Source organism: Larus michahellis, chromosome 3 (genome assembly GCF_964199755.1).
Source record: "Larus michahellis chromosome 3, bLarMic1.1, whole genome shotgun sequence".
Classification (NCBI taxonomy): domain Eukaryota; kingdom Metazoa; phylum Chordata; class Aves; order Charadriiformes; family Laridae; genus Larus; species Larus michahellis.
In genome coordinates, this window is record NC_133898.1 from 24,864,647 (window position 1) to 24,879,605 (window position 14,959).

Below are 14,959 nucleotides of genomic sequence, written 5' to 3' on the forward strand. Positions count from 1 at the left end.
GATTCATTGCCCTGCACTTCAATGTTGTCACTAAAATAGATGTCACTCTAGTTTTTCCTCTGTTAATCCTGCCTTACGTGTTTCATGTGTCAGTTGCCTTGGGTGTGCTTAAGTCATATTTTCAGCTGCTTCCCCAAAATCAGGAAGAAAAAGCAGCAGCCACCTTTTTTAGGAAATATTTAGTAATAGTGCAGTAGTAGCTATGACGATCTAAAAGAGTGAGGGAAAGTTTGTGGGCTTTTGATGAGTCTTCTCATGACTTTATAAAGAAGCTCAAGCAACATGGCTGAGTTTGAACCCGCTTCTTTAGACATTACTAAAGCGACTGTCCAGCTGAATGACTGGATTCCTCAGGGGCCTACCGTAGGTCCAGGACCGTAAGTGGTTGATTAGTGACACAAATGTTGGAACCGAGAAAATCTTTAGGCCCCACCTGGAGGAGAAGGTCTGGGAACACGGAAAAATGCAGGGTTGAAATTCATAGCAACATCAGAAAAACTGAGAGAAGGTCTCGGCAACAGAGGCTGCAAAGAATTAATCTAGATGAGAGTAGTTAACTGCCCTAATACTGGTGGGAAACGGTAGATCAAGGAGCAGGATCAGGAAGTTACGGGCAGTCAGAAGCGTGAGCCAAATGCCCTGCACTATGAATAAGGCAGATAGATACTATACCAGGGTGTGTAAACAGAAAAGCAGCCTGGACTACCATACCAGTTTTGCCTAATCATAGCCAAGTCCACGCTGGAGTTTTGGACCGGATTTAGGTGTTGAGCTTCCAAAAAATATGGCCCAAAGAGTGAGAATCATGAGGAGAACAAGGGGAACAGTTCAAGCTGTGGAAATCCTGACCTCTGGGGAAAAGAAAAGGTTTGTTACCCTCAAGAAGAGACGGACTTCTCCCTGCAAACAGCTTTCAGAGAGAGGTTAGGCAGAGCAAGTGCACCGCGAACAGAGTCCTCAGCAGTTTGTATGAAGTCGGCTCCTGCCCAGAACCACAGGTGACGTTTGCCAGCCAGCCTGTCCTTAGGGAGAGAGGAATTGTGGCACTGTTGGGTTGCAACATAGGTATTTTTATAAATCAGCGCCTGAGCAATTTTAACACAGGAGAGGAATAATGTCAATCATTTTGATGTAGCCAACAGAAACAAAGAAGGCTTGTGGCAGCTCCTTCCAACCTCGATGATAACACTGAAAGACGGGCAGGTATACTAACAGGTTACGTGTAATATTAACTCTCTGGCTGTCTGAGACACAGCATCAAAAATGGAATAATTTTCCAAAGGCAGGCAAATCCTTCCCACAGATAATGCCATACTGCTGGACAAAAGATGGCAAAGTGAATACAACCAGTTTTTCTTTTCACTGCAGTACTCCTATTAATATTGCTAGCAATGCTCTGGGAACAAATAGGTCAGGTCCAAGCCCTGCATTTGCTGACATCTCATCCATCCCAAACATTTGCGTTGTTAGACTGAAATCTGATGCTGAAGATAGTGCAGATGCTGTGCAAGAGCATATGGTGCACATCCGTGCTTCAGGTTTCGTCGCAGGCTGTTAATTGTCTGGCTTGTAGTGTGAGACTGTTCAAGGTAGAAAGAAATTACAAATTGATGTGCCAAAAAACTCTGGATAACAGCATATCATTGGTTTTGGGCATACTAAAACTCAGGATATATATAGTTGGTGCTCCTGATGGATCCACTTCTGCAGAAAAACATGGATATTCCCACCAAGAAGGTAGAAGTTTTTGAAGCAAATTGAGTCTTCCTATCCCAGCTTCTCATATACTAGAAATGCACCACTTTGAAATCTGACCATGATAAGAAAGCTCTTCTTGATGTCATAGATATGGGGATTACTGCTGGAGTGCTGTCATCCACAGAATGGGTGAAATAATTTGTCTTTGCTGGAGGACCTTCTTGCGGAAAAACACAAATATGAAAGAATCCTGAGGTCTCAAATCAGCAAGAAAACATCCATCTTAGTCTTTGCCAGTCTTGAGTGACCTGGGGTGGGAGGTTGGCTGGACTTGACCCTATATTAAAGATCAAATAAACTAGTTTATCTTCGGAAAATTACCTAACAAAGAGGGCCAGATGTCAGCGGATGAAAAATGGTATCATTTCCCTGCAATTTTTAATTAATCTCTCCTTTAGATCAACAGTTTATTCCCCTGCCTTGTTTATTGACACCCTCTCAGCAGGAGCCCAAGGAGAGGAGAAAGATTTTGCAGCACTCTGACTGTTCTTGTAGACATCCTGGCACTCGTTTGATCAGAGGCGGAACAGGACGTAAACCTTTCCTGCCGGGGCTGAGACCGCAGCCGAGCGCTATTCAGCTCAAGAACAATGTCTGGCAGCTTGCGAGTAATTTAAACCAGCTAAAAACAGCCGAGCCGGGGTATGAATCATGACCCATCCATGTTTGCTTCGGCCTTTCGGCTCCCCTGAAGTCAGCATGGCCTCGACTGGCAGGCAACTGGCTCCCTGGAGAATAAGCAATAAACAACATTTTTTTAAAGGCCTTTTCTTTTGCAGAGGCTTTGTGAATTACAACAAAAAAAAGATATCTCTCAAAAAAAGCGTGCATCTGAGGCAGGGGGTTGTGCAGCCCTCCGGAAGACCTGCTGTAACATTCATCAAAGAAACCCCCAATATAGAAATATTCTGCAGGAACAGAGACGGTGTGAGCTTTTTCTTGGCTGCGAGCTCTTCTGAGAGCGCCGTACCATGTTACACCACGGTGTTACAGCTTCTGAAAGCAGCCCTGAAAAAGATACTCCTGCTCTGTGTCTCTAGAGAGAAGATCCGCTGGGATGGTAAATGGATCCGGTTCCAGTGAGGTCAGTAGTATAAACCTGGTAGAATAAACCGTAATACACGGGGTTGGCTGAGGAGTGTGGCCAGCAGATCTAAACACCAGCCAGGGACTTGGGGTACCCGTGGTGTTCCCTTCACCCTGCCACCAGCCTGCTGAGAGAACCCCAGATGTCACTCTGGTCCTTCATGACCTAAAGCTGGCACCAGTGTCATTCATAAAGCACTTTATGATAACCGACCTCTAGGAAATCTCAGTATTATCTAAGAAATCAGCTTCCTGGTTTCAGAGGATCCATCCAGCTGCGCAAGAACAGCCATGACGCTGCTCTGAGGACCAGATTCATCCTACCTGACAGAAAACCCGGTCAGGAGGCTGGTCCTATCCCAGCGTAGGTGGCCTGAACCGCTCTCTAGAGGTGCCTGCCTCCTCCAGTGCTGGTTTCTTGCCTAGTGAGAAAGTTCAGTGTCCTCCAGTTCCTAACATAGAGACTTTTTTTGGTGGCAAAAGCTTTTTGATTGGTCAGAGCAACATTCACCCCGCAAACATGTTTGGACTCCAAAGAAGTAAGTGAAATAACGGATTTGCTCATTAATAGGCAGACAAGGACCAGAATCAGCCTTGTATTTTCTACAGGACATGGGCACATACGGCTGCTCCATCCACCAACGGAGGGTGGGTACAAACCCCAGAGCAAACCGTTTACCCACGTGAAGAGAGGACCCAACCCAGAAAGCTGCCCAAATGTTGGGGGACAACCCTGGGCCTGCTCTGCTGCAAAGGTCTTGGTGACCTCCTCCTTTGCGTTGCCCTTGTAGGATGCTAAAATCTGTTTGCTGTTATGCATAGTGTCATTGCTCAGGCAATCCTGTTTTGAGATGGTTTTCCACCCCAGACACAGCACAGTACCTGAAGGGGTACAAGAAAGCTGGGGAGGGGCTGTTTGCAAGGGCATGTAGCGATAGGACGAGGGGCAATGGTTTTAAACTAGAGCAGCGTTAGTAGGTTAGTCGTTTGGAAGAAGTTCTTTACAATGCGGTGGTGAGACACTGGCACAGGCTGCCCAGAGAGGTGGTGGAGGCCCCATCCCTGGAGACATTCAAGGCCAGGCTTGATGAGGCTCTGAGCAACCTGATCTAGTTAAAGATGTCCCTGCTTCCAGCCAAACACATTCTATGATTCTACGGTTTTCCACCCTAGAAACAGCAGGATAACGCCCCGGGAAGGTCCCTGTATGGGATAGAAGCAAACACCCTAAAGTGACAATCAGTTCCTCACAGGGGCGCTGGAGGGGACGCTGCTCCAGCCAGGGCAGTGCCCGCCGGTCCCGGGGGGAGGACTCCTCAGGTCCTCGGTGGCCGGTGACTAATTTCCTCGACCAATTTGTTCGGTCAAGAGCCGGGAACAGGTCCGGGATCGGGACGGGGATCGGGACCGGGATCGGGAGCGCGTCCCGGATCGGGGCCGGGGGCGTGGCCAGAGAGGAGCAGTGGGCGGGGCCGGGGAGGGTTTCTGGGCGTGGCCTGCTTAGGGGGCGTGACCGGGGCGGCCTCTCCCCGCCCAGCGGTGTTGAGCCACTGCGGCGGCGCCGCGGGGGCCCCCCGCGCCACCGCTCGGCTCCCATTGGCTGCCGAGCCAACACGGGGCGCCTGCGTTGACGTGGCGACGGCCTCTCCCATTGGCTGAGAGGCGGGGCGGGGGGGCGTGGCGGCGGCGGCGGCCGCTGATCGGTAGGTGCGGGCCGGGACGGGCCGCGGGGGCGGTCCCCGGGGAGGGGGGGGACCGGGACCGGGACCGGGACCGGGACCGGGACCGGGACCGGGACCGGGACCGGGACCGGGACCGGGACCGGGGAGTCAGCCCCGGTGGCCACCCGTAGCGGGGGAGAGGGTTGGGAAGCGGACGGCTTTCCCTTTGGAAGCCCGTCCCCGTTTCCTGTGGCGGGTCAGGGCATCCCCGGGGTGCGGTGCCTCCTCGGCTTTATTGCCTTTATTTCTTAATTTTTAAATTATTTTTTTTTTACGTTAATTTGCCATTTTTTTTCAGCTGCAGAAAGGCTTTTTGGGCAGAAAGCATGCAAGAAAAAGGGCAAAAAACCCCAAACAAACACCAAAACTCAGGTCCTGCAGGCCTGAAAGGCGAGAGCGGTGGTGTTTTTTCCCCCAAAAAACCCATCCGCGGCAAAACCCGAGCTGGTGGGAGATGGAGACTTTTCTCAGTGTCTGCTGCTCTTGCCGAAGTCCCCCAGCCGCGGGCGGTGGGATGTCACTCGTTGGGACAGAGCTCCCATTGTCTGCCGGGTTTTGTGCAGCTCTTTGGCAGGCAGCTTTCTTCTGGCGACGTGAAAAAGTTCAGGGGTCGCTTTTCTTGAGAGATCCCCGTGGACCTTCCCCCGTTGAAATGAATGAAACAGCCGCTGTCTTCAGCTCTTATCGAAAAAAGTTATCAGCCATGCGTATACCGTTTCTGTGCCGCCCCGTCGCTGGTGAGACAATAGAGGGCTTGGGTGTAGCCGGGATTTGTGGCTGTTTTCCTGTGGTTTTAAGGCCAGTGGAAAGTCTCTGCTATGCCTAAAGCTGCGGTCATACGTCCCTCTTCAGAGCCGTGTCAGTCCTACCAGAGGATTTGGGCTCGCTTCTCCTCATCGTGAGGGTTAATCTTGGTCTGTTGCCACCGTTGTCAGCCTGACCTCTGAATTCTTGCGTTTGTGTTGGAAAATGGTGAGAAATGTTGCTTCCTAGATGCTCTTGTAGCTGGGCGTTAGCGTTTTCACTCTGCTTTTTAAATATGACTTTTTGCCTGATCATTCTGCATACAGGATGCGTGTGACTTCCCCATCTTGTTTGCATCAAGTGTGGCTGGATGTCCAGCTCCCCCCTGAAATTAATTGAAATTAGCTACCTGAATTAGAGACTTTTGAAAATGCAGCGAAATCTCTGGTGGCCATTAGAATATCCTTACTAATTCTCAAATAAGCAGATTTACTCTCACTCCTGTGTATTGGCAGGTTTCCTGTTTCTCTTTAACTTCCACTTAGCTTCTGGAGATTTAATGAACCTGTGCACCAGCGTTTGCTCTTTCTTTAAAGACTGATGGCCTCATAGAAATGTCCATCACTGCATTCTGCCTCCGTAAGGCCAACAAATAGTCTTTGAAGTTCAGAATAGTTCAACCTTTGCGCTCCTGCATACAGTTACAAAAATAGCAGATGGGTTGTGACCTTTAATGTGTTTTTTTTTTAAATGTTGCTTAACACGTGCTTTTCAGATTTATGGTCAAGCTTCTATATGTTTTTAATAGTTGTTTTTACTGTGCTGACTGACACATGACTCAAGCCACTGAATCTGATGGAGATAACGATGTTCAACAACACTTTGATTTTAACACGGCATCTTCTTAAAATAAAGAGGTACCGAGGTCAATTATTAATTACTGCACATTCAATTTAAAACTTTAAAGTCTGCTTCGGTGCCTTCTTAAGCTTGTCTTTCGCTTATGTATTTTTTAAAATCACTACCCAACAACAGAACTGATGTCGAGGCACTTATGTCCTAAGCTATGGGTGTCCAGCACCCTCTTCTCTGTTCAGATTTATATTTACTGGATCATTTTTGTATGTGCAGTGCTGCCGGCACGTGCAAGGAGGGATTAGAGCCGGTGAGGTGCCCGTTAACGTCATGATAATTACTGCCGTTCTCTGCTGAATCACCTGCTGCTTGTCACAGAGGAAAGTGCCCAAAATGGTGAATTTGAAGCTGGCTCTTAGGCTCTGAAACGGATCCTGGAATTTAATGCGCAGTACCTTACAATTTGTTAGCCTGGCATCTTTCTGCTCGTTAGGTTTTGGTTGGAAGAGGAGGAATCCAACCAGTGAGCATCGTTTCTGCTTGCGGCCAAGGCCCTGGCTTTCAAAGCCACTAAACAAATATATCTCAGGGGATTTTCTGGCCGTTTAAATCACCTGTAAGTTGGCTTTGGCATTTGATTCGCTAATACTTGCTTGCCTGACTGTCTAAACAAGACTAACGGGAGTCAGTGAAGGCTGGCGGGTAAGAGGGGGCTGCTGCCTGGGCCTCAGGAGATCTCCGGCCTTAGAAATCTGTATGGTGGGTATGTGAAGAAATCCCACACACGCTGTGTGGGAGGCACACGTGGGTTCGTGAGTGGTTTGGGATACTCTTTCTGTTAGCATCAGAAATCTGCCTTCTGTTAAAGAAGATAGGTATGCTTACATATATTTTAAAGATAGATTGTTGTATAATATGTAGGGAATTTATTGGATAGGTTTATCAATTACGTTTATTGCAATCACCACGCCTTTTTGTTGGGATATACAACCTTTTTTGGGGCAAAAAAAGAGAGCAATGGTGTCGATTTTAGGATAACAATGCGCGTGGGGTTGTATTTGGTAGCGACTTAAGCGATCAAAGGGGTGAGCCCAGGTGTCGGCAGAGGGACACGGCTCACGTGGAGGGCCGGCAGAGCCCAGGCTTTATTTGCCCTCTCCTCAGCTGCTGCCGCCGTGCTGAATATAGCTGCCCGGCAGTGTGACGGGGAGGGTGAAGGCAGCTGCGGTGCCTGCCATGGGCTGTGCTGGGGATTCGGTCTCCCCTGGAGACGGGCGCGTCGCCTCGCCGCCCTTTGTTCGCCTGCATGGGCTCGGCCCGTGGGAAAACCCCCATCGCCGGAGGGGTGGATCATAAAACGAGATCGCGACAAAAATTGCTGACGGAGGGTGTGAGTATCAACTTGTTTCCCACTTCCACGTATTGTTTGGGAATACTCTTTCCTCCTTTTTTCTTTTTTAATTTCTTTTAAAGTTGAGTTTGCTGTTGATAGTCCCTTGGCTGGCCTCTCCATCGCTAGCCCGGCACTAGCTGGGTGTGTAATGGCAAAACCACTCTGCCAGGGTTTTCCTAATGCCGGCAGCCTGTTAGGACTGGGGTTGCTGGAAGAGGCTTCGGCATTGCCAAAGCAATTTGGATTTTGTCAGCGCCAGTTTAGATGCTCTCCAGGGAACCCCCAAGGTGTCATTGGTGTTGAGAATGTATTTTTGAGTCCTGCTAGCTTGGCAAACGCAAGCAGAGGTGCTCGGCTCTGGCTGGTGTTTGCAAAACAAGATCCTCCCTTGATCTGGCTCATCGGGTTGTCCTGCTCCTTGCTCGAGTCCAGCGTGGGCAACGAGAGGGTTGTGGTGGAGCATCTCCCTGCGTGGGGCACCCAGGGCTCACGCTTCGAGAATAATTACCTTGTTTTGGAAGGATTTGCAGCAAGATGCAATGGGCTTGGCTGTACAGCACGCCTGAAAATGTGTCATTGGTTGAGCAAGTATTTCCATTAATTAATTTCACAAAGAGTTAATTTCATGAATTGAGGCAGAAACTGCAGAGCTAAGCGCCAGGTTTGGGGTTTACAGCCTCCTACCTCCCCCTCTAACTTTTTATGTATACTTTTCACTTCTGGGTGACTTCTCTTTCAAGGTTTAGAGTTTATCTCTTAAAAAACCCTCAGCTTTCTACCCCAGTGGCCTTCAGGGCTCAGCCACACTAATAAGTGCTTTATGTCCTAATTAATGATGTCTCATTTGGGCTCAGTAACTTCATAGTGCACCAACTGTTTGTGAAATTGGCCATTAATTTAGGAGACAGTTGCACCGTGCCAGCAAGGTATCAAGTACAGGTTTGTTCTCAGTGCGGCCTGAGCTTTAATTAGATTTTCCCTGTGTGTCATGTCCTCGAAACAAGAAAACGCTGCTGAGATGCGAAGGTTTGCTCTTTCCTCTGTCCCACTTGATGCACCGAGATGCGACTTTATGATTTTGGGTGTCTGACCCAGAACATGCTTAAGCTCTTCTTTATTAGACATATCCAATTTCTTTACTTGACCTGGAGACGAGGGGGGATGGTGAGCTGCCATTACTGTGTGTTGTGTATTTCAGAGAGCCTGAGGCTTGGCATCATCTCGCAGAAGAAGTTCTGTCCCAATGGCCGTGGATGTGGGAAAATCACCTTCTGAAGCTTCACTGAGTGGGAAGGCGGAGGGCGATGGTAGGTGGGACTGCGCAGAGGTGGAGACGGACTACCCAGAGCTAGCGGACAGCTTGCACCAGCTTTTAGGGGCAGAGGAAGCCAAGCCCTGCCCACAAGGGACAGAGAGCGTGGCAATGAGTGGACGCAGTCACTTGGCCACTGGTGTTACCCAGGGAGGCTCCAGCTACCATCGAGAAGTGTCTTCAGCATCTGCATCCAGATTTCCCAGAGCAAGAGCAAGCCTCTTGGAGACAGAGACGCTAATTTATACAGCGAATGATGATGGTGATGCGCATCATCATGTTAGCCACCGGTTCCTCTCCTCCGGAGAGCAGCAGGTGAGAAGGTTGTATGTACAGGTGGTGCTGCATCACTGGGAGGTCCCAGGCGAGGTGGGGACTTGTGTCTGGGCTGTTCTAGCAAGGGCTTTCCATCTCCTCCAGCCCATGGGCTAAGCCATGTGGTGGGGAAGGGCTTGGGCTCGAACACCTGAGCTCTATTCCCATATTGCCACTGTGGAGCTGGAAAGTTGCTCAGGACGGGGCTGCTTATATAAGCGCCTTTTGCTGCCAAATGACTTGTGAAGCTTCCCAAGCCCTTTCCTTAAAAACAAGCCCCACTCCAGGTTCTGGGCAGCTCTGTGCCGTCCCGCAGATGGAACAGTTCCCCTTCCAGCCTCTCCTCACAGCAGGTCGGGGGCTGGGCTTTTATCTCCATGTCCTGGCTCAAAGGAGCCTTTTGTCTGGACGCTGGGCTTCATTTTACACACATCTCTCTCTCCCTTTCCTTTTTCCCCCCGTCCTCGAGCAGGTGAAGGCATCAAACTGTTGGGAGCCAGCATCTAGCCCTCCCAGCCAGCACAGCTCTGCAGAGGAGAGCATCCACGCTGGCGGCTGCCACGGTGCCCGTGCCGGCCGGCGGAGCCGAAAGCTGGGAGGTCAATCCCCGTTTTCCTCCACCCCAGAGCTTCTGCGGCCCCAAACCCCTCTCAGCTCCGAGAGCGCCCTGCGGAGCCGCTCTGCCTTGAGCTTCTCCAGTCTGTCTTCAGAAGAAAATGGCCTTTCGGAAGAGCCGTCCCGAAGCTTGCGAGCCAGCATGGATGTGCCTTCTCCTGTGGCCACTGCCGCTCAGGACCCGTGCTGTCGGTGGGGTGCGGCAGAAGGCAGGGCGCTGCAGGCGCACAAGCCCATCAGTCCTCTGCTTGATGACCTCTCCATCATGGAGCGCATCAGAGGGATGTCATCCTACCAAGCCGATTACTGGGTGTGTGCCATACCAGATTCGTTACCCCCCTCTCCAGACCGTCACTCACCCCACTGGAACCCCAATAAAGAGTACGAGGACTTGCTGGATTATGCTTATCCGCTGAAGCCAAGATACAAGCTGGGAAAGATGCCGGAGCCTTTCCTCAATGACTCAGGAATAGGTTTGGACAGCTTTTCTGTTTCCCCCGAGGGCACGTCAAGGTCCACCAGCATCTACGGGCGAGGTGGGCAGGCTCGGGGAAGCAGAGAAAATGGACGTCGGAAGTTTGTGGCCTCTACAGTGAGGTCTTCCACTCCAGGGCCTGGAAAAAGAGACTGCTCAGGAGCTGGCTCGTCCTATGAACCTTTACCTATTGCAAAAGCATCCTTCACAAAGAGTGCTTCCTCTCATCCTTCTAGAGGTTTTGCTAAGGATGTACCGACGGAGTCAGCGGGGCCGGGTTCATCTGGCCGCCCTGCTGCGGATGGGAGAAGCTGGTGTACCAGAGGGAGCCCCTTCCCAAACTACAACGGGCAGGCGAAAAGCACTAATAGGTTTTTACCTACAACGCGAGTGCTCCCTCTGAGGAAAGAGTGGGAGGATGATGAAGAATTTCTCTCCCTGCCTCCGAGACTGCGGGAGCTGGAAAGGCTGGCTCACTTCTTATCCGATCTTTCCTTAACTATAAGGACGCCCAGGCACGACCACCGTAACCTTCCACGTCACAGCGACGGCAGGCGGCCCCTTTCCTCTGTGGTGGCTCCTTTCGGAGAAGCGGGTGGCAGGGACAAAAGAGGGAATATTGAGGATTACGCTGGGCTGTGGCACCCCTGCAGCTCTCGAAAGCCCGGCTGGGAAAACACTGGATCACGTGGCCAGATCCATAGGGATCCTCTGCGGGGGCTTCATCTACCGACCGGTCTCAGGGACACATTGGATGGGACGTACCTAAATGAACCACGGGTCAAGGGGCATCCAAAGAAGAGCCAGCAGAGCGAGTCCCTTGTCCAGTGCATTAAGGTAGGCTGAGATGAGAAAGAAACTTTATTATGGGAAGATCTCGCATAAAACATGCCTGTATTCATGGCATTGCTCCCCGCCGTCCCCTCCATCTTCCTCCCCAGCCTCGGGCTGAATTTGGAAGCGATGCTGCGCTGTTTGCGAGAGAGTCATTATTATTATCGTGCACACAGCTGCCAGCACCAGTGCGACTCATCCCTTCCTCTTACATGGCAGTAACTCTTCTGATATAAAAGGGTCTTTTCTACTGTCAGCATTAGGGTGTTATCTGTTGCCCCAAATCGCGGTGCCGGGGAGAAGCAGCTCAGCTTTACAGCAAAACCCCAACTCCCGAGGAGCAGGAGCTGGGCTGGAGTCTGGTTTTAGTGTGAGCAGAGGCCTCTGGGTCTTGTGCAGCATCTTACAAAAATAATCCCTTACCGAGACGCTTTAAAAATAAATGAAAGCACTTAATTGAACGAGACAAACCCTTGGGGAAAAGCAACTGCGAATTAACTGTGTGGCTCCAGAGAGGAGGAGGGCGTCTCTTCGGCTGGGAGGTGGTGGAGGCAAACCCCTTCCTTCAGCCTGGGTGCCACTGGCTTCCAACACCTCTGCGTAGCGGCCATTTCAGGGTGACCCTCAATTCTTGCCACACAGTGAGTTTGGGGAGTGTTTAGGGGTTTAATTTGCTTTTTGCCTTTGTTTTTCTTTTTTCTGTCGCCCCTTGGTTTCCCAAGCGTAGGGGTACTTGTGTGCTGAGGCGGGAGAGCAGGAGCTTTCTGAAACACCGCTGGCTCACCTATTGCTGTGCCCGGTCTATCGTTGTTGCAGAAATAGATAAGTAACCACTTTTGTTATGCTTCGTTAAGTAGATGTTTTGCTGCCAGCTGCAAGAGCTAATCCGTTGGCTATACAACGTCGCGGACATCACCGACAGCTGGGTACCACCCTCACCGGATGCCGAGAGCCTGAAGGCATCGCTGCACCGCTGCTTGGTAGGTATCGCCGCTGGCGTTTCTTCCCCCTTCAGCGCTGTGGGCAGCAAGCAGCGTGAAGCAACTCTTGCTGGGGGGGGCAGGAAACAGCTCCCCAGACAACCTGCCGCAGGTGTGTGCCTTCCCAAAAAAAATCTTCTAAGCAACGCTTCTCTTCTCCTTTCCTTCCCAGGAGTTCAGGAAAGATGTGGCCGACCACCGGAGCCTGACGGAGAGTGTGCTGGAGAGGGGAGAAGCTCTCCTCGACTGCATGGCGTCGAATTCGCCAGGTGAGGAGGCGCACATGTGTCATGGACGCAGCCAGTGGTGAGGCTGCCCCCCCAAAACGCCTGGCCCCACTTGTGTGGGCAGAGTTTGCCATTCAGCAGCTGTGCGGGAGTAAAAGGGTTTTACACCTCCATTGCTGCCCAGAGACTTGGAGGTTTGATGCAATTAACACCCGAGCGCTTTCAGCTGCACCATGCCTTGGCCCTTGCCTTGCGCCATGCCGTCCGTCGTGGGTGGTGGAGGCGGTTCTGCCTCTTATGTGTCCTTTCTTATCTTTTTATCTTGATCACACTGGGCTGTGGGATGCTGTCGGCCTGCAGCTGGGAGGAGGTGATTTCCACACCGGTGACGTGGTGCATCCTGCACAAGGGAGTGCTCAAGGGCGGGCTGCGTCTGCACTCGCCCATGGGGACCACGCAGCGGTCAAGTGCTGCGTTATGGAAGGGCTTTCTTACACCCTCCTAAAGTTTTCCTTCGGGAGCCCCTATTTATGTATCTTCACTCTTAACCTGGAGCCTCCTAGTTCCTTCCCTATCCCCCCTCCAAACTCTGCATCACAACCGGGATGGGATGAAGAGCAGCGTATTGATTTCTAACACTCGATTTCCTTTGAAAGTCTCTCCGGGTGAGTGGAACTCTTACTGCTCTGACAGACATTGAATGGGCATGTTACTGCCACCTCCATCGTATGTTTTGTTTTCCAGCTCTGAAAGACACGCTGGGTTTGATTGCCAAACAGTCAGAAGAGCTAGAAACCCACGCGGAGCACTTGTACGAGTCTGTTCTAGCTGCCGTGGGTCCCATGCGGGGCGAGGACGGAATGGAGGACGAGGGGGTGCAGCAGAAGGCTGCTCCGTGGGTAAGCAGGGGGGGCAAACCAGCCTTTCTGCGGCAGGGGGAAAGGGAGGGAGGCGTAGGAAGAGAAACACTTAAGTTAGCAAACACTATACATCAGGCTTTACTATTATTTCTTTTAATCTGATGTTTGGAAAGCCTAAAAGGAGAAGGAAGCGAGGGCGAGCTCAAAATAGCTGCCCCACCGTCTTTAAACGTGTGTCGGGGGAGAGCAGGGTGTCAATGAACCAGCTGGTGAAACCCAAGAGCGAGGCGAGAGCGGTGGCAGCGCCGGGGAGGGGGGCAGCAGGCAGGGCCCCGTCACTGCGGGTGGAGGGGAGGGCAGCAGTCCGGCATGGGCACCTGCCCAAATCACTTGGGCAGCAGAGGGAAGAGGGGAAAGGGGAATTTTTTGTTTGTTTGGGTTGGTTTTCCTCCACTCTCTTTCTCAAAGAAAAATTCTGCTTGCCATGTCACGGTGGGGAAGGGAGGTAAGTGAATTCAGGTGTGAAAATGCAGGCTAGGAAACTTGTTTGCTGATTTTTTTTTTGAACAGCTTTCTCCAAATAAGGCTGCAGACACAGAAGGGTTTCAGGTGGGCATGGCCGAGGGTTAGTGTAAAGGGGCGGAGGGGTGTGGGGGGGCCCAGGGCAGTCAGAGCAGCGTAAATGGGGTCAGCTGGGGGCTGCCACAGCCCTCAGCCGCTCCAGCCGTGATGGGAAATCACTGTCAGACCGTGTCTGCACGAAACGAGCCCGGGTGTTGGCAAGGCGCCGGAAGGCTCCCAACAGCTTCTGCGCACCACCAGGTAGGAATTTAGGAACTGCAGGATAACCCTTCACCGCTCTCCGCCTCCATCAGCTCAGATTTCCCCATGGCCCAAGCCACGACATGCCTTAAAATTTAGAGTTGCAAAGGGGAAAAAAATTATTTCTAGCTCTTTAGAGGAGAGTAACAGCGTCTTAAGTAGGTTAATATACATCGTTAGGTGCTGTACGCTACCAAGCGTGTGTGGAGGGGATTTAAGTACGGCGGGGCAGGGTGGGGGTGGTTGGTTGCCTTGCAGCCGAAGCACAGTAGCAAACATAATCCTTTTCATTTCAGGTGCTGCCTCCGTCAGCCCTGGGCTTTGCGAGCCAGTCGCGGGATGGCTGAGAGCCGCAGCAAGCGCCAAACCGCCTCTCGCGGCGATGCCAAAGTGGCACGAGCACTGTGCGCGGAGTCAGCCAGCCCCGCCTGATGGCAGTTGGGTCGGGTTTATTTGCCGTGGCTTGAGAAAGGCAAGCTGTACAGCAGTCATTTGGCTACCCGGATGGCTCGTTAATAGTGACGACTACGGCTGGGAGGTTTGTGCGTGAGGAATGTACAGCTGGCCTCTTTTTTTTTTTTTTTGGTTTGGTTTGTTTTTTTAATGTAGCTTTCCTTTTTTTATTGAAGTGGCCTGTTCCACGCATTAGCAAAACGTCAGGAGCACGCTGGGTTGTTTTTTTTTTTTTTAACTGAGTAATCCATAGTGTGCCGTGCAACTCACTTCTAAGTAAAAGCCGTGTGATTTTATTAGCTGTGTGCTCATGGTTTGTTTACGCTCCTCAAAAACAGGCGCTAGAAGCCAAGAAATAGCAACTCCTGGTTCTTGGGAGCAAACTGAACTGGTGTTTGTAATTACCATTCCCTGCTGACGCAGAGCCTAGTTAACTGTCAGCTTGCTTATACCTAAAGCGCCAATATGCTCTATGAATCTCCATAAAATCATAACCAGGTGGGTGCGCT

General features: G+C 51.1%; 2 protein-coding genes across 9 annotated transcripts in view; both read left to right on the forward strand.

Annotated features, from left to right (window-relative positions):
• Window positions 1-2,523, forward strand: part of SLC1A4 (solute carrier family 1 member 4) — a 43,443-nt gene extending 40,920 nt beyond the window's left edge. Inside the window, exon 11 of one of the 3 annotated variants that reach the window (XM_074579261.1) lies at window positions 2,157-2,523. The gene's annotated coding sequence lies outside the window, so the exon portion shown is untranslated. The remainder of the gene's footprint in view (window positions 1-2,156) is intronic. The other 2 variants (XM_074579262.1, XM_074579263.1) reach the window with 2 other exon arrangements.
• A 1,873-nt stretch (window positions 2,524-4,396) lies between these two features.
• CEP68 (centrosomal protein 68) lies at window positions 4,397-14,746 on the forward strand. 6 transcript variants are annotated; one of them, XM_074579257.1, is made up of 8 exons: window positions 4,578-5,537; window positions 6,118-6,226; window positions 8,756-9,184; window positions 9,657-11,111; window positions 11,966-12,088; window positions 12,261-12,357; window positions 13,060-13,214; window positions 14,294-14,746. In XM_074579257.1, the coding sequence occupies exons 3-8, from the start codon at window positions 8,801-8,803 to the stop codon at window positions 14,342-14,344; spliced, it is 2,265 nt and encodes a 754-aa protein (XP_074435358.1). In that variant the 5' UTR covers window positions 4,578-5,537; window positions 6,118-6,226; window positions 8,756-8,800; the 3' UTR covers window positions 14,345-14,746. The 6 variants fall into 6 exon arrangements, 5 of the variants coding, with proteins under 5 accessions (XP_074435356.1, XP_074435358.1, XP_074435359.1 ...); XM_074579258.1 differs by lacking the exon at window positions 6,118-6,226 and having other exon boundaries at window positions 4,578-5,302; window positions 5,418-5,537; XM_074579255.1 differs by lacking the exons at window positions 4,578-5,537; window positions 6,118-6,226 and adding an exon at window positions 4,397-4,547.
• Window positions 14,747-14,959: the final 213 nt, after the last annotated feature.